The sequence below is a fragment of the Apodemus sylvaticus genome, chromosome 19 (assembly GCF_947179515.1).
Source record: "Apodemus sylvaticus chromosome 19, mApoSyl1.1, whole genome shotgun sequence".
NCBI classification, from domain to species: Eukaryota; Metazoa; Chordata; class Mammalia; order Rodentia; family Muridae; genus Apodemus; species Apodemus sylvaticus.
Window position 1 is genome coordinate 25861146 of NC_067490.1, and position 18909 is coordinate 25880054.

General features: G+C 48.9%; 1 protein-coding gene across 1 annotated transcript in view; it reads right to left on the reverse strand.

Annotated features, from left to right (window-relative positions):
- Positions 1-3758: 3758 nt before the first annotated feature.
- Npffr1 (neuropeptide FF receptor 1) overlaps positions 3759-18909 on the reverse strand; it is a 37190-nt gene continuing 22039 nt past the window's right edge. The window contains exons 3-4 of the mRNA XM_052164461.1: positions 11681-11780; positions 3759-6352 (exon numbers count right to left, since the gene is read on the reverse strand). Coding sequence (XP_052020421.1) covers positions 5476-6352; positions 11681-11780 — 977 coding nt within the window. The 3' untranslated portion in view covers positions 3759-5475. The remainder of the gene's footprint in view (positions 6353-11680; positions 11781-18909) is intronic.

Consider the following 18909-nt stretch of genomic DNA (forward strand, 5'->3'; position numbering starts at 1 on the left):
TGTATGTATATGAATTCAGGTGCATTTGTGCAACAGTGTACTTGTGGAGATCAGAGGTCAACTTTGTGGAAACACATATCTCCTTCCATGGCAGGTCTCAGGGACTGAACTCGGGTCATTGGACTTAAGTGCTTTTACACACCAAGCCCGTGCCTGCAATTTAACAAGCACTGAATAAAATGCTTTGAGTTGACCAGAAATGTAATCGCTAAAAGTCAGTAGCATTTTGCTACATATTAACCCTTTATTCATCCATCCCTCTTCTGTCTCAGGACCTTTGCACATGTTGTTCGCTCTGCCTGGCTCTGGCTTTCCACCCTGGCCAGCTAGACATAAAGCTTCTTCTCTCTATGAAGATTTTTTTTTTTCAAATGTTACCTCTTTGGAAAGGCCATTCCAAACTCTCCAAAACTAGCCTTTTATTTGGCATAAACTCATTTATTTCAGACATAAGTCTCACGGTATAGCTCTGGCTGGCCTAGAACTCGCTATGTAAACCAGACTGGCTTCAAATCACAGCCTCAGCCTCCCAAGTGCTAGAATTTGAGGCCATATAACCTCAAATTCTTGATGATAGGCCTGTAGTGTCAGCCTGTGGAATTTAGTAAGTTCAAGGCCAGCCTGGGCTACATAATGAAATGGGAGTCTTAGAAACCAAGATAATTGAGCTGGAGAGTTGGCTCAAGCAGTTAAGATCACTGACTGCTCTTACAGAGGTCCTGAGTTCAATTCCCAGTAACCATCTGTAATGGGATCTGATGCCCTCTTCTAGTGTGTCTGAAGACAGCTACAGTGTACTCATATACATTAACTAAATAATATTTAGAAACCAAGATAATAATAATTGTGAGGGTTAACCTTTGTCAGCTTGACTGCATCAGGGATCACCTGGTAGACACACTTTTGTAAGTGATGTTGCTTTTGGTGAAGTTTAACTGAGAGGGAGGACCCAGCACATATGTTGGCAACTCCATGCATGGGCTGGGTTCTCTGACTGAATAAAAAGGGAAACAGAGAGAGCAAACTTAGCTCCAGCATCCATCGTGCTTCGCTTCAGCATCCATCTTGTTCTGTTTCCTGGCTGCAGATGCAGTGTGACCAGCAGCCTCACTGTCCCTCACCATAGCTGGACCACTCTTGCTACCACAACTTCCCACCACACTGAATGGCATCTGTAAACCGTGAGCCAGAACAACCTTTCCCATCCTTTAGTTGCCTTGGTTAGTTGTCACAACAGCAAGTAACTTAAACAATGGTTGCTTAAAATAAAAAGCTACAAAGACAGCCATTAGGCACGTGAGAAGGTACCTAACATCACTAGTCATCAGGACAACTTTAGAAAGAACAATAATCTTAAGTGTTGGCAAAACACAGAACAACTGCGACTCACCTACAGTGCCTGTGAGAACATGCTAGAATGTGCCACTGTTAAAAGACAGAAGTTCATACTCAGAGCACATCCCAGGAGCCTCCCTCCCTGTTCACCAAGAGAACTGAACATATGTGTATGTGGAAGGGCGTGTGCAGGAATGACCACAGCAGCTTCACCCATGATAATCAAATTGTTAACCCAAATGATGGTCACCTGGTGAACAGACTGTGTCAGTACACACAATGCAATGGAGCACTACTCAGCCTCAAAAAGGAATGAACTAAGAAATGCTATGAGGTAAGCAAACTCAGTCATCCAGTCAAATGAAAGAAGACAGACTCAAAATGCTGTCCATGGTCTGATTCTATAATCTTGACAGATGGGTGGGTTTTCTGGGATCGGGGAGAAGGGCATACATTGACATGACAGAGCATCTCAGAAGGATGAGAATATCTTTGGTGAAGCAAATATAAAATGGCTAAGATGCCCTAATGGTCACAACAGACAGGTGAATCTTAGCATGTGCTATTCCTCCCCCATTAAGGTGCTCCAAAAATTTAAACAAATACACATCTATGCTCACACGCCAAACATCTGTCTCCCATACAGTTGAAATGCTTTGCTTTTTCTTCTTTGTTTATCTATATTTTGTGAAATTTCCACCATGCTTCTGCAGCAGGGGAGCATTTGTAAAGAAACAAGCAGCCAGTGATATTGGGTTATTCAGCAAGGAATCTGTTTTGCCTCAACATTGTTTGCTTGCGATGAAGCCGCAGGTCACCTCTTTCTCATCTGTCTTTTCTCAATGGCACTTGTGAGAGGTGAGCCTGGGGGAAAGATACAAAGAGGTCCAGAGCCTAATAGCAATGCTCTGTCCTTCCAGCCCCAGGCTTGGCTCTCACCTGGTCTCGGGATGAATGCACAGTAGCTTAATGATAGGGGGCTCCTGGCTTCCTCAGCCAGCTCCACCTTCTATTCCAGCCCAAGCCAGCCCATGAATCCTCCAGGCCCCTAGAGAAAGCTGGTGGCCCAAGGCTGGCCAACCTGTGGTTTGTGGGCCCTGGTGGGCACCGCCTCGCCTCACATTGGTCGGATGTGTTCGCATGGTCTTGGGGAAGTCAAGAGCCCATTCATCTGTGGAGACCACTTAGAGAATGACTACTCTTGTGGTGCATGGCATGGAAGGACACGGCATCCCTCCAAGAGCCCCCTTGGGTAGGGCTCTCCATGTACACAGACCTCTGGATCCCTTCCCCGTCACAACTGTTCATCTTCAAACTTTCCACCCATGAAAGAATCAGTCACCTCAGGAGACCTGACCGGTCACAGACGGAACATGACTGCTCAGAGAGAGGCCTTCCTTGACTGTATTTGAGTGCTGCAGGCACAAGAGGTTGCGCTCAGACCCACGCACGTGTCGGGAATGCAGTGATCTTGTGAGGCTGACAAAGGTACAGTTATAAGAAGAGCATCACACAAATATCTTGTGAACAGAACACGTGATTTTTTATTTTCCAGCCGAGAAGGAACACAGAAGACAGAGGTGCAGCGCAGCTGGGTGGAACACAGGCTCAGTTACCCCAAATGCCAAGTTCAGAGAAGTGTTGGGGGGGTCCCCATTCTCAGGGCTCACACAGGTATTATTTTCAACACTTGGGTTTATTATCTAACACCCCCACCACACCCCATGCATATGTAGTGACTTCTAGTAGCTGAACTAGAAGCAAGATATCAGATAGACTACAGCGGAATAGTGTCTAGCCAGGAAGGAAAGGAATGCAACAACATGAGCGGAACTTGAAAGGTGTTCATGTGTTGTCATCGTAAGAATCACAAAAGGAAAAATACTGTGTCGTTTCATTTGTAGGGAACCACACGAGTGTGAAATTCAGAGAGAAAGGACCGGCTGGGAGGAGCAGGGCTAGGGAGTTGGTGCCAACGGGTTCAGAGTTTCCATTTCGGCCAATACAGTGCTAGAAAGGGTGCTTGTTACACTGCAGCATGAATACTCAGTGCCCCTGATCTGTACACTTCAAAACGGCTAATGGGGAAGTTGGTACACTGGGTGTATTTTAACACACGTACAAAGAAACAAGCCCTTAGCATTCACATGCTGCCGGCTTTCCTATAGCATCGTGATGCGCCTGTTGGCATTCAAACCAAGCCTGCGGGCAGGCAGGTGGGACAATGATTCCCAGGGACTGCCACCTGTGTCAGGTGTGCTGCCTTTCGACAACCATAAACTCTCAAAACAGGGGGTTTGGGGAAACTAAGGTAGAGGCCTTGGGGGACAGGATTTCTGAGGAGAGCTGTGATTTTTGTCTCTAGGAGGCCCTGCTGAAGGCCAGGGCAGAGAGCAGACTGTAACTCCCAAAGCTCCCAGGGGTCACAGGGACAGGGTTGACACAGTCCTTGGTCTGGCCTATTTTTAGAGCCTGAAGTCACAAGTCTTCCCAGTAAACAGCCAGCAGTTCTCAGGCTACTGTGTCATGCGTGTGATACTGCACCGACATTGAGGACCTTGCAGAGTGCCAGCTCAGACTACATCTGGCCTGTGGGCACTGATCACCCCCAGCCTCGGAGACCAAGCAGCATCTTGGCAGCCTCATCAACTTAGGAATAGAGTTCAGAACAGCTCTGGCCGGAAGTCACCAGACCAACACAATGGGGGTGGTTTCCTCCCCCCACCCCAGTACTAAGATTTGGTCCAAGGCGATCCTTTTCATCATTAGACAGGAAGTTTCCGGCTTTCCACCCCGCCATGCCCACCTTCTCTGGAAGGCAGGATACGGGCAAGCAGGATCCAAACACTGCTGTCTGTGGCCCTGTGACCCTGGCCCTACTGGGCCTTGTTCGCTTTGTGAAATGGCAAGAACATTTTATGAGTCAGATGAGGGTGTTCAGAGACATGCTTGGATGTGTACAACCAACCGCGAGGCAGTTTCTTCAACCGCTGTGGCCACGGCTTAGGACAGACCTGGGAACAGCAAAGGGCCAGTCAGTCGGAGTGTGTTCAGAAGCCAGCAAGAGCTGGGAGCCCTGGATCCTGGAAATCTTTCCCATTTTTTAATTCCTCTAAAATTTCTGGCAGCTGTGGGAGTGGAGGTGAGAAGGTATCCGGTTAAGCGCACATGATTGAAGCTGCAGGAGAAATCGGCAGGGGCAAGCCATTTTCTCACCTCCTGGAGAGAAGCTTTGCTCCACCCCGGTGATCGTGTGTACCTTGAATGAGAGCTGGAGTTCATGCATCTGTCAAGGTGACAGCAGACATGCTGGGTGGGAGCTGGCATGCATGCAGGCTCTCCTGCTCCCCTCTGCCTTTAGGGTTTGTGAGCCACACACAGTGGAAGGGTTTGTGCTTGTTGTGCAGGGGCGTCCCCACATCCCATGTCTCCTTCCCAGTAAGCAAGGAAGACATGCTGGAACAAAGGTTCATGCTCACAGGCCCAGGAACCTGTTTCCAGAGGGAGAGAGTGGCCATTGTGCTGTCTTCCTTTCCCCCTTGCCTGCCACCCCTGAGCCATAGGTACTGCCGGAAGCTCTGCCTGGCTGTGGACGGCAGAAGTAGGGGAGGGAAGTTTCCCTTCGGCTCAACCCAGAGCTCCTGCAATCTAAACGGGCTCCCCAGGGTTCCTCTTGGAGCTGCTCAGAGCTGTGATTTGCTGAAGTGGGTATGGCTCTGGTCACTTCCTGGAATAAAACAAACCAAAACACTGGCGCTGGCAAGCAGAGAGCTTGGACATTTCCCAGGAAAGGGCCAAGGAGAACTGTCCCAGCAACACAGCACAGGGGTCTCCGTCACTCTGTCACAGGGGCTCAGTGTGTAGACAAAGGTCACCTCTTCCTAACCACCTAGTGACACATTTTCCTGGGGAGACCACTGGAAATGTGGATACCATAGAGACTCACTGGAGTCTGGGTCAGGTAGGATTTCCAAAGGTGAGATCTTTGTCATCTCTCCCTGAGCCTCAATGCCTTACTGTCTCTCTCTCTCTTTTTTAAATCAAGGAGGCATCTTGGTACCCTCTTCTAATACTGCTGTTGTGCCCGGGCATCATGGCTAAGGATCAGGGCCTTACTGGATCCCCCGTCTCTGGACCACGTCAAATGTTCCAGGCTGGGATGGTGAGGGGCATGTGGCTGCAGCCAGGCCCTTCCCTCGGGCCATCCTGGTGGGCCACACGCCCACTGCGCAGTGGCAGCCGGCCAGGCCCTGGGACCCCGCTGCTGGGGCCAGACTCTGAAGGCAAGCCCGAGTCGCTGGGTTGCACGTCCACCACCACCCGCCTGCGCAGGAGGCGGCCCGGCCGCTCGGTGTAGGCTTGCTTGTGGGCGGCCCAGGGAGACCAGCAGAGCTGTGCACGGAAGGCAGCCTGGAAGCCGCGGCGGAAGTTCTCGTTGAAGTAGCCGTAGATGATGGGGTTGGCGCTGCTGTGGAAGAAGGCCAGCCAGTGTGCCAGCGGGAAGGCGTAGACGGACAGCAGGTGCAGCTGCAGCTCGCTCAGCTCCCCGTAGTCGATGAGCAGCAGCAGCACCCAGAGTGGCAGCCAGGACAAGGTAAAGAAGAGCGCCACCATGACCAGCATGTGCACCACGCGGGCCCTGCGGCGCGACGCGCGGCCACCCTCGGCCACCGCCTCCTCCGCGTCGCGCGCTGGACCGGGGGCTTGGCACAGCTTGCGCGCGATGCGCGCGTACATCACTACGATGAGCGCCAGCGGCGCCAGGTAGATGTGCGCGAAGAGCACGGCGGTGTAGACCTTGCGCATGCCCTTCTCCGGCCAGGCCTCCCAGCACGAGTAGAGCGGGTAGGAGCGGTTGCGAGCGTCCAGCATGAAGTGGTGCTCCTCTCGCGTGACCGTCAGAGTGACCGCCGAGGGACACATGATGAGCAGCGCCAGCGCCCAGATCACCGCGATCGTGAGCAGCGCCTTCCGCAGGGTCAGCTTCTCGCGGAAAGGGTGCACGATGCAGCGGAACCTGCAGTCGAGGGGTGGGAAGAGAAAAAGAGAAATCTGGGAGGATCCCCGGAGGCCCCAAGGGCCAGAGATGACCTGGGTAGGGGCTGCTGGAAGAAGACACCTTACATTCCTTACCCTACTCGAGGCAGTTTCCGGTGCAGCTGGAATAGGACACCTGACATTCATCACTACTCTTAGGCAGCATCCGGGAACAGCTTAGACACTAAATCAGGTTAATTTACAAGTAAATTGGTTTGCGGTTTGCGAAGGAAGCAGCTCAGTCTCGGCTAAATCGTTCAGGAGCCCAGGCTGGATTTAGGTGGATTTAGCGAAATGAACGAGAAGGAAGGAACAGCCTCTCCTTAGAGGCTTAGATATTTATTTTAGGACGGGTTAGCTGGCAGTGCTAAGAGTTCAACCCAGGACCCGCCGATGAGGTCCCTATTTACATTATCAAAGTGAATTCGGCCTCCAGGTTCTCCCAGCATCCCTCAGTAGCTACCTGTTACTGGGTCTAACTGGCATACCCCGCCCTCTACCCTGAACTGGCCTGCCCTTCCCGCTGAGGCTCTTCCCTATATAATGCAGACGTTTTTAGCTACTTCCTCCTGCCTTTTGCACCTCGGTCGTCGTGGCTGTTGTTTTTGGTTTCAATCTCTCCCTTCCCCTCCCCCTCTCTCCACCTGATCCAGGACTCTGGATCTCTCTGGACTCTCCAAGATGACCCTGCCTCTGGCTGTTCTCACCCACATATCTATAAGAAGCTTTCTCCCCCACCACATTTAGAAGCAGTCACCGCTTTTCCTTCTGTTTCTTTTTCTTTTATTCAGTAGCGGGCATCACAGCCGGTCTGTGGTGAACACTCAGTGCTTGGGAAGCCTGACTGGGCAAATACAAATGCTTTTTTAAAACAAAAAGATTTATTTAGTGCTTAGTTCTCCCTCTCCCTCCTTCTAGTCCTTTCTTCCTCTCCACACAAAAGACAACTGCAACAGCCAGGCAATCTCTTTCTACCAAGTGGTCCTAGCGATTGATTTCAGGTCAAGAGGCTTGGCAGCAACACCTTTACCCACCCACTTTCCCAGCAACACAAATGTAACACTGTAACTCTTCGCTGTTTATGGCTTCCCCTGAAAACCTCAGGAGCTGGAACTGGGACGTGGAGCATATTGACAGGCCATTCCTGGGTCATCTTAACCTGTTATACTGTAGTTAGGAAAAACTATTTGCTAGATCCTGACTGGCCTTCGGGCTAAAAGTGAGGTCAGCCAGGCCCTCAGGCACATACAGTACTTGCAAAACTTTTGCTAACCTGCATTGTTTTGTGTCTGTAACTGCAAGCATTTCTGCTCTCTCATCAGAGATACCACAGCCACACAACTGTGCCCTCTTCTTCTTTTTTCTTCCTTCATTTTAAAAAAAAAGATTTTATTACGAATACAACAGTCTTCTGCATGTACACCTGAAAACCAGAAGGGGGCACCAGATTCCCACTAAAGATGGTTGTGAGCCACCATGTGGGTGCTGGGAATTGAACTCCAGACCTCTGGTGCTCTTAACTGCAGAGCCATCTCTCCAGCCCCCTGTGCCCTGTTCTTATTAAAAGTTTGTATCTTAGGGCTGGAGAGATGTCTCAGAGGTTAAGAGCACTGACTGCTCTTCCAGAGGTCCTGAATTCAGTTCCCAGCAACCATAGGGTGGCTCACAACCATCTGTAATGGGATCCGATGCCCTCTTCTGGTGAAGGCAGCTACAGCATACTCATATATACATAAAATAAATAAATAAATAAATCTTTTTTTGAAGTTCATATCTTGTCATGCTTGCTAACAACTATCATAGCTATGTCAACGGGATTCACCAGACTTGTGTTTTTTTACCTTTATAAACCTCCCTGCTCACTCAGCTCAGGGCTGCCTCTTTAGACTTGAAGTCACAAGTGTGCGAGCCCTGTGTGGGCAGTAAGAACTTCAGAATCATTAAGTGTCGATCCTGGTTTCCTTCTCTTGGGTGAGAGCAGCCAGGTACAGCAGTGCATACCTCACCGTAACAAAGCAAGTGTGCTGTACCTTTCTTTGTTTGACCCGCTCGGCAATAACTCTTGTCAAACCCTTGCTTATTTACTATTTTAGAAATAGAGTCTTGCGGGCGGTGGTGGCCATGCACGCCTGTAATCCCAGCACTCTGGGAGGCAGAGGCAGGCGAATTTCTGAGTTCAAGGCCAGCCTGGTCTACAGAGTGAGTTCCAGGACAGCCAGGACTACACAGAGAAACCCTGTCTGGGGGGGGGTGGGGGAATCCAAAACAAAAAAAGAGAGAGAGAGAAAGAAATAGAGTCTCAGCAGGACAGTGGTGGCGCACACCTTTAATCCCAGCACTTGGGAGGCAGAGGCAGGTGGAGTTCTGGGTTTGAGGGCAGCCTGGTCTACAGAATGAATTTTAGGATAGCCAGGGCTATACAGAGAAACCCTGTCTTAAAAGAGAGAGAGAGAGAAAAAAAGAAAAAGAGAGAGAGAGAGAGGGAGAGAGAGTCTCAAGCCTGAGCTACCTTCAAACTTCCTATGTTACAGAGCATGGCCTTGATCTGCTAACCCTTCTGCCTCAGTTTTACCTTTCACCCTTAATTGACGTTAGGAAAGGTCCTCCAAGGTGTGAAGCAACTGGGACAAGATCACACAGCCATCAAGTAATAAGGACTACCTAGGAAATCCAGTTCGTCCATTCCCCCTGCGCCACTCGGACCGGTATCTGTTAAAGCCTAACTGTGCATAGCCTCTCCTGAAACATTAAAAGTAAAAAACAAAAACCAAAACAAAAAACCCGTCTCTGCCATAGTTATTCTGGGAAGGAGTGAAGGGGTTTTAGCTCCTTCTTTTCTTTTCTTTTTTCTTTCTTTTGTTTTGTTTTGTTTTGTTTTGTTGGATTTTTTTTTTTTTTTTTTCCGAGACAGGGTTTCTTTGTGTAGCCCTGGCTGTCCTGGAAATCACTCTGTAGACCAGGCTGGCCTCGAACTCAGAAATCCGCCTGCCTCTGCCTCCCAGAGTGCTGGGATTACAGGCATGCACCACCACTGCCTGGCAGCTCCTTCTTTTCTAAGCAGGCAGGGTTAGGAGCTGCTGGGGGAGGTAAAGGAGGTGGAGGCTGTCCCCCTGTAGTGGTTCAAAGGTCAGTGTTCAACCACATGCTCTTGAAAGTGGGTGTCAGACAAGTGTTCCAGAACGGGTGAAGGTCACTAAAGGAATGGGTGACTAGAAGAGCCAGTTGTTCAAAGACTTTGGTTTCCTCATCTTCCCAATGGAGTCCACCCATAATCCTCCCTGCTCTGAGGGGTGTGGAGGGTGAACTGGGACCTCTGCAGTCTGAAGGCATAGTGAATGAAGGAAAACAAAGGACAAAACAAAACAAAACACTTCTTGGGCAGCAGAGGCAGGAGGATCGGGAGTTCAAGGTCAGCCTGGGCTATTTGACAGACATCCTGCCTCAAATAAACAGAAAACAAAACAGAACCAAAAGCACACAGAAAGAGAGAGAGACAGAGAGAGAGAGGAAAGGAAGGAAAAAAGGGAGAGAGAGAGAGAGAGAAAGGATGGCCTACTTCCCAGAATGCCTTTCCTCGCCCACCTATACCAGAAAATTGAGACACCTCTCCAGAAGACTGCGGGGTCAGGCCCAATAGTTTGAGTGGAAGGGAAGAAATCGATGGGCTCCCTTACAAGTCCTCACGACTCTTTAGGGCAGAACCTGCGTAGACCGCAGGTGTGCCGATGACTGCTGGCTACACACTTGTTGTATCCTGCCCTCCCGCCCACTCCGTCGTCCCAGCCTGAAAGCACCTGTCCCCTTTCCCATGGTCTCGCCAAGCCTCGCTGCCTGAGCCTGTACCACCCTGTCCTTCTCGTTTCATAGCATCAGACGCGACGCTGGAGTCCTCTCCAGAGGACAGAGGAGTCCTGAAGCCGGTGGTACCTGGTACCGATGTGCAACTCATGGTAATCGCTAGGTGGAGCAATCTCCCAGGATGCTTCGGAAAGGCTTCCTGGAGGGGGTGGAGCTTGATAAACAGTAAGTATGACTGGGAGGGGTTTTACATGCCACCTGGAGAGAGCTCCATCATGCCAGCTGCCTATCGCACCGAGACAGGAGCCCGGGGCTGGACTTGCAGACCCGTTACCTCGAATGTGCAAAAGCCCCAAGTTCAATCCCCAATACCAAGTAAAATGGGGCATGGTGGGTTATGCCTGTAAGCCTAGGACTAGGTAGAGTGAGGAGGAACAGAAGTTTAGGGTCATCCTCGACTCATAGTGAGTTCAAGGCTAGCCTAACAAAACCAAGAAAAACTAAGTTTGACGGGGACAGAGATGGGAACCTTAGGTTCTAGAAAGGGCAGAGCTGAAAAGGGCTGGTGCTGGGGGGAGACTGAAGAGAGGATGTGGGTGTGTGGAAGATTGGCGTTTTCAGGTGGGGTTCATTTCACACAGTGGGCGAAAAGTTGTCTGTGGGCTCTTCAGCGTCTCAGTAGGGCATTTATCATTTTACCGCTAAGATTCCTCCCAAAGTAGCTGGGTGAGTGTCCCAACATGACAGAAGGGGACAAGGAAGAGGACAAAAGCCATCTCCAGCTGTCCTGGTCCCTGGGGGAAGGCTCCCCCTCAGGCATCCTTGCCACACCAAATTACCTAAGGAGGAGCAGGGGTGGGGTCACAGAGGTGTGTTCTGGGAAGGAACGGTTTAAATTTATCTTGGCCAATCCTACAGAACCATTTATAATCCAGAGAAATTCTTAATCTAAGCTCTTCTAGAGGCGGTGGCTGAATGACCAGAAGCGACAGACAAGGAGACTGAGTAAGGCCAGGGCTTCCGGGAACCAGCTAGCGGATGGAATACAGAAACAGAAAAAGCCTCTGTCCTTTCCAGCTATGCCACACCCATCTGCAGACAGGGTCCTCTAGCTCCGGCTTCCCAGAGCTCAATCAAAGGAGAGATAGGACTCCCAATGACCAGAACCCCAGAAATTACTACTAGACCTTGTCGGGCGTGGCCTCTGCCTCCTAGAAAGGGATGGGTGGTATTTTCAGCAAATCTCTCCTACAACCTCGCAGCTAGCTCAGAGTCCAAGGTATCTCCTCTCTCAAGGCTAGCCTAACAAAACCAAGAAAAACTAAGTTTGACGGGGACAGAGATGGGAACCTTAGGTTCTAGAAAGGGCAGAGCTGAAATGGGCTGGTGCTGGGGGGAGACCGAAGGGAGGATGTGGGTGTGTGGAAGATTGGCGTTATCAGGTGGGGTTCACACAGCCCCAGAATTACCGAGGGTGGGGTGGGGTGGGGTGGGGTGAGGGGGTTCTCACCTTTCCACAGCAATGGCCACCAGCGTGAAAACCGACGCAGACACGGACATGCCCTGCACCAAGCCGCTCATCTTGCATGTGGCGTTGTCAAAAGGCCAACCTGTAATGACAGAGGTCCCCACAGGGTGAAAGGTCCCTGTTTGACAAAATGAAGGGCACCAGCCACATAGCCAGTATCTCCCGGGCACACGGCTTATTTATCCTTGTGCTGTGGAGGGTCATGAGGTCTCTGTGACGGAGACCAAGGAACTAATCAGTCCACAAGTGTGAACATGGCTTTTAAGAAGATGGCCTTATTTCACAGCTGATTGTCTCTATGACCTTCAGGTCAGCTAGCCCTGCCCGATGTCTGGAGCCTATTATCCAGCCCCGGAGAGAGGCTGTTCCTTCCTCGAAGTAGTCCTATTGTTAGCGTATTATTCTTATCATATATCCACAGCGTGTATATTATTATCACACTGAATTGGACCAAACAGATAAACAGGCTTGTGGATAAACAAAGATTTTGTTCCCACTGAGAACAATGCTACAAAATAATGGAGGAGGGTGTGAGTTAAAATGCATTTCCTGATATCGGATTGGAATCTGAAGTATTAGTATGGACCACAGCTTCCGAAATACAGGCAAATGGCTAGACACAGGAGTAAAGTAGCCAGGTGTGGTGATACAGCATTTCGGAAATAGGGCACACAGAGCCCTGCCTGGGCTACATAGTGAGTTCCAGGGTAGCCAAGGCTACATGTGAGACCCTGTCTCAAAAAAAAAGACATGTGTCAAAGAACTCTGTGGCAATATGCATGCATTTCCCAGCTCGTCCCTTCAGAGTCTAGAATCAAGACACTGATAGGCACACCTGGACGTCATACCTTTGTTATAGATATATTCCTTGGCCTGTGGAGATGGCTCAGCAGCTAAGACAACTCATTGCTCTTGCAGAGGTCTCTGGTTCAGTCCCCAGCATCCATATGGTGGCTCACAACATCCATAACTCTAGTTCAGGAACTCTGATGCCCTCTCCTGACCTCTGTGGGCATCGGGCATGCACATGGTACATGCACACGTATGCAAGCAAAACACTCACGTGCATGAAATAGAAATAAATAGTATACGGCAACCAAAGTGGCTCACACCTTTAATGTCAGCACTTGGGAGGTAGAGGAAGGCAGATTTCTGAGTTCCAGGCCAGCCTGGTCTACATAGTGAGTTCAAGGACAGCCAGGTTCTACAGAGAAACCCTGTCTTGGGGGAAGAAAAAAAAAAGAAAGAAAGAAAAGAAAAAGAACTAGTTAATTCCAGGACTGATGTAAGAATGACACGAGATGATCTAGATCATTCTGTGAAACTAGGAAGGAAGGAAATACTCCAAGCATCAGGGTAGTGTATGGGAAGGACTCCAAAGCCAGCCACAGTGAGCTTCCAATAGCCAGACCTCAGAGCAATTTAAGCAACAAAATAAACAATCATGTCGGATTAAAAGCCAGGAAGCAGAGATGTACAATTAGTACCAAGGATGTGAATGTCATTAAGAGGGAACAGGGTGGGAAGCTCTGTTGTGGGCGGCAACACCGTGAAGTCGGCACAGAAATATAAGGAGCCATGACATTTGCATGGTCTCAGAGGGTCACCGAGGAGGGTTCTTCATAATTAGGAAGGGGAAAGTGCTGGCTTCACAGCCGAGAAAGACCGCACTTACCTAAGCAATCAAGCAAAAGGCTCTGCTCTCGTCTGTGCCTCCCCCACAGCTCCACGCTGCTCCCCCCTGAATCACTCAACTGAATCCAGTCAGTTGAGGGAGCAGAGGAAACGCAGGCAGGAGTGAAGTTCTGAGTAAATGAATATTGTTGACATGATCACAGCCACATCCAGGCTGCAAAGCTTGAACCTGCAGGGCACTGATTGACAAAGCCGTCGCCCATTTGGGCGGGGCTCAGGAGGAATGCCAATGCCGGCAGCGCCTCAAGAATCAGAGGATGATTTTGTTTTTTCCTTTTTTCTTGTTTTTTTTTTTTTGTTTTTTGTTTTTTTGTTTTTTTGTTTTTTTGAGACAGGGTTTCTCCGTGTAGCCCTGGCTGTCCTGTAACTCACTCTATAGACCAGGTTGGCCTCAAACTCAGAGATCTGCCTGCCTGCCTCTGCCTCCTCCTGAGTGCCGGGATTAAACGTGTATGCCACCAGACTTGGTTCCAGAGTGTTTATGACGGACTGAGCAATGTATGAAAAGACTAGCAACTTCTTCCCGGATGTTTAGGACGTTTCCAGCCTGAGACTGCTCACCCGCAGAGGTCTCCGGCTGAGACTAGCTATACACCTCCCGTCCAGTGTTAGTCCAAAAGAGCGCTTCCCTGAGGTTCTGTGCTGCATCCACAGTGCTAGAGAGACCAACCTGACCCCAGCTTTACTGTATATACATCTGTCCTCTAGAGAAAGGGGGGAGACGCTGCTTTACAGATGCCCTAGTCACCTCGACACCCTTAGTCAAGGATCCCAGGACCAAAGTGCGGGTCCTGGCATCCGAGAAAACAACCAGAGAGCCCACCTTGCAAAGAACGGAGGATCTGCAGCTTCCAAATATGTTGATGGCATAGCCAAGCACCTATGGTGGATTGGAGGCAGCTAAGAAAACACTTCAACGAGCTACCCCAGGGTAGCACAGACTGTGATCCCAGCTACTCAGATGGCTGATGCAGGAGATGTCAACCTCAGGCGGAGTCCCCACCTATGCACACACTCACATATACATGCACATGCATGCATGTGTGCATATGCATACACAGGCAAAAGTAAACATTAAAAAGAGGCCAAGGGGTTGGAGAGATGGCTCAGTGGTTAAGAGCATCAGCTGCTCTTGCAGAGGTCCCGAGTTCAATTCCCAGCACCCACAATAGTGGCTCACAACCATCCATAATAAGTCCAGAACCGTGGGATTTGATTCTGACCTCCACAGGCACCTACACATGTATGGTGAATATATATACATTCAAACACCCACACATGCACACACCCACACATGCACACACATGCACACACACACCCACACCCACACATGCACACACATACACACACATACAAACACAAATGAGTGAGTTAATAAGTTTTTTTTAAATTTTATGTGTATGAGTGTTTGCCTGCAAGCATGCACTCTAGGTGCGTCTAGAGCCCTTGGAGCTGGACGAAGGCTTGAGAACCTTTGCAACTGAGTTCACTGATGGGGGTGAGCCAGTGTGTGGGCTCTAGGAACCAAACCTGGGTCCTCTGCAAGAGCAGCTCATGCTCTTAACCACTGAGTCATCTCTCCAGCCTCATATATATCTATATATTGTTAAAGAGGTCTGAGGATGCGGTTTAGTGATAAAGTATAGTTAGTTGAAGCCCAATTTCAGTCCCTAACACTGAGGTCCAGAAGGAAGTTAGGAAGGAAACAATTAAAAGCAGCTGGAGATCCTGGGTCTGACCTTGGGCTAGACAAGTGGTTCTAGTCTTAATCCAGAACAGCAGAAAGACTGAGTCTAAACTCCCCAAAGCAACATTCTGGAAATATCAGACTCCTAAATATTGAAACCCTAAGAACCAAAATTAAAAGCTTCAACGTTTATGGAAGACTGTAGAATGAAAGTTTCAAGCTGGGCTCTAGGGAAGGAGTGTCAGTGTGCCCCAGGCTGTCCCAGGATCCCTGCAGCGGGGCAGGAAGGCAGAGTGCCTGGAAACCTGGAAAGATGTTGTTTTGGTTGTGACAATAAGAATGTCTTCTGAAGTCGGGCAGTGGTGGCACATGCCTTTAATCCCAGTGCCTGGGAGGCAGAGGCAGGTGGATTTCTGAGTTTGAGGCCAGCCTGGTCTACAGAGTGAGTTCCAGGACAGCCAGGGCTACACAGAGAAACCCTGTCTTGAAAAACAAAACAAAACAAAAAAAAGTCTTCAGATGTCTTCAGAAGAGAATGTGAGCCTGTACTGGCTGGTTTTGTGTGTTAACTTGACACAGGCTGGAGTCATCACAGAAAAAGGAGCTTCAGTTGGGAAGTGCCTCCATGAGATCCAGCTGTGGGGCATTTTCTCAATTAGTGATCAAGGTAGGAGGGCCCCTTGTGGGTGGTGCCATCCCTGGGCTGTATTCTTGGGTTCTATAAGAAAGCAGGCTGAGCAAGCCAGGGGAAGCAAGCCAGTAAGAAACATCCCTCCATGGCCTCTGCATCAGCTCCTGCTTCCTGACCTGCTTGAGTTCCAGTCCTGACTTCCTTTAGTGATGAACAGCAGTGTGGAAGTGTAAGCTGAATAAACCCTTTCCTCCCCAACTTGCTTCTTGGTCATGATGTTTGTGCAGGAACAGAAACCCTGACTGAGACAGAGCCCGAGTGGGTAAGTGGAAGAAGGCTTACCACACAGTACATGAGGGAGAGTGAAGTGAGGGACACGGGCCTGTAATCACAATGTTCAGAGGTGGGGAGAGCTCAAGTTTGTCTTAGGTTACACCTAGGCGTTCCAGGTCAGTCAGAGCGGGCTAAGTAAGACCTTTTCTCAAAAACAACAAAAAGGAACTGGTAATGTGGCTCAGTGGTTAAGGGCGCTTGCCACCCAGCCTGACAATCCCAAGCTCAATTTCCAACCCACACTGTAGAAGAAGAGAATCTACGCCCCATACTGCCATAAGCTGTCCTCTGACTCTACACGTGTGGTAAGCTACATGCATTCCCATGCCTCACAAAGTAGCAGATACACACATACACACACACACACAAATACACACCAAGAATAAATGTTATTTTAAAACCTGAAAATAAGGGCTGGAGAGATGGTTCAGTTGTTAAGAGCACTGGCTGCTCTTCCAGAGGTCCTGAGTTCAAGTCCCAGCAACCACATGGTGGCTCACAACCATCTGTAATAGGATCTGATGCCCCCTTCTGGAGTGTCTGAAGACAACTACAGTGTACCTACATATAATAAATAAATACATCTTTTTTTTAAAAAGTTAAAATAGAAGAAACAAAAAGGAGTGGTTGCTGGAAAATCGAGGAAGATCTACATTGCACCGTGCACTGCATTCCAATGGTCAGCAGATGGCTCATGATGGGGGGGGGGGATTGCCAACCCTTAGGCATGGCCTCTGTATGGCTGCCTACAATATAACCCTGAAGTACAACTTTTCTTATTTTCATATGTTAAAACTTTTTGCTTTTTTTTTTTTAAGTTTTACTTCTCAGTATTTTACACTGTCAACCTTTAAAAAAATAAATATGTGTAGTTACTGACTGTTTTGCCTGCGGTTATGTGTACCATGTACATGTAGTGCCAGAGGTGGCCAGAAGAGGGAGCTAGAACCCCCAGGATCTGGAGTTATAGGTTGTGATCAATCTTCATGTGGGTGGAACTGAACAGGGCTCCACGTGAGGACTGAATATGGCTCCTCTGCAAGGGAATCTTAACTCCTAACTTCCGAGTCATCTCTCCAGACCTCGCCTGCCCTGCCTCCTTTTCTTCCTTCCAAAATAAGATTTTCTTAACTCTGGATATTTGACTTTCACATCATTTTGGATATTGGCAACATAAATTATACACAGACTTTTAGTGAGTCCTGATTTATGTGTCTTCTTTGGTAAATTTGGCTCCAAGAGTGCACCCTTGCCACACTAACTTTGTGTGTGTAAAAAAAAAAAATTAAAATATCATCAATAAAGAGATGTCTTTTTGATGTCTGCGTTTGTGAGAAAATTTCTCAAGATCTTCCCTCAGAGCCACTGTCTATAACTCTATATAGAGGTGACCTGTCAAAGATTCTGACAGAGCTCACCCAAGGTCTTTAGAACCAGGTGTGGTAGCACACAGCTGCCACCCTAGAGCTCCAGAAGGCAGTGTTTTGAGAAGAATCACACATGCCAGGCTGGTTGCATAGCCAGTTCCAGACTAGGGTAACATCTGACAGTCACCCTAGCCCCTCCCTCCCCCCAAAGACTTGAGTTGCCTGCCATTGTGGTGGTTTGAATAAGAGTGGCTCCCAGAGGCTCTTATATTGGAATGCTTAGTCACAGGGCATGGAACCCTTTGAAAGGATTAGAAGGATCAGGGGGTGTGGCTTTGTTAGAGGAAGTGCATCACTGGGGTGGGCTCTGAGGTTTTAAAAAGTCAATGACAGGCTCTGTTCTCCTCTCTCTGCCTACGTCAGGATGCAGCTCCTAGCAACTTCTGCGCTGCTCTGCTCTCAGCCACAGTGATCACGGACTAAACCTCTGAAACTGTAAGCAAAGCCCGATTAAGTACTTTCTTTCATAAGAGTGGCTTTGGTCACAGTGCCTCTTCAGAGCATTAAAGCAATGACCCAGGCAGCCATGGTAATCCAGGTGTCCACAGTCGTAAAGTGGAGTGCATTCTATTCCCAACCTCCACTTTAGACCCATTGTGAACAGGATGCGCTGTTCAGATCTGTTACAGCCTTATACACGCCATTTGTGCACCCGAGTGTTTCTGCTTGCAGCAATATGAGCTATTGTTGCCTACTTTATTGTTAAAGCAGCCTCTGGAGAGGCCTGTTCCATTGCTGTTAGTGTGGTGTCCTTGTGGTTAATGCTTGTTTTCCCTTTGAGATACAGCTTCACTGCATGGCCCCAGGCTGGCTTAAACCAGCGAGAGCCTCTTGTCTCAACCTCCTTGAGTTCCTTCAGATCATCACACCTGACTCTGCCATTCAAGATTGGAACATTTAGGTTGTGTTTCTTGGAGTTATGGTTCAAACTCCTAGAAAATGACATTTGGGGACACTAGTGAACGCTAAAAAAAAAAAAAAAAGACCAAAACAAACAAAACCAAAAAATCACCCAACTCTGATGATTTATCAGCGCACAGCAGACAGGTGCTTTCTCCTGGCTTTGACTCTCTGTTGTGGTTGTTGGGGAAGGAGAGTGAAGCTTATGCCAAGATTCTATGCTAGCTTTGCTAGTTTTGAGTCTAAAATTGTTTCAAGGGGCTGGGGAGATGGCTCGGTGGCCAAGAGCACTTGCTGATCTCTCGGAGGACCTGTGTTCGGTTCCTAGCATCCACGTGGTGGCTCAGAACCATCTACAACTCCAGCTGAGGGGATCTGATGCCCCACTTCTAGTCTCTGCGGGCACCAAAGATGCATGGGGTGCACATTTATACATTAAGCAAAATGCCCATATGCATAAAATAAGGTAAAAAATTTTTTTTGTTTTTTGTTTTTGTTTTTGTTTTATTTGTTTTTTTTTTTGAGACAGGGTTTCTCT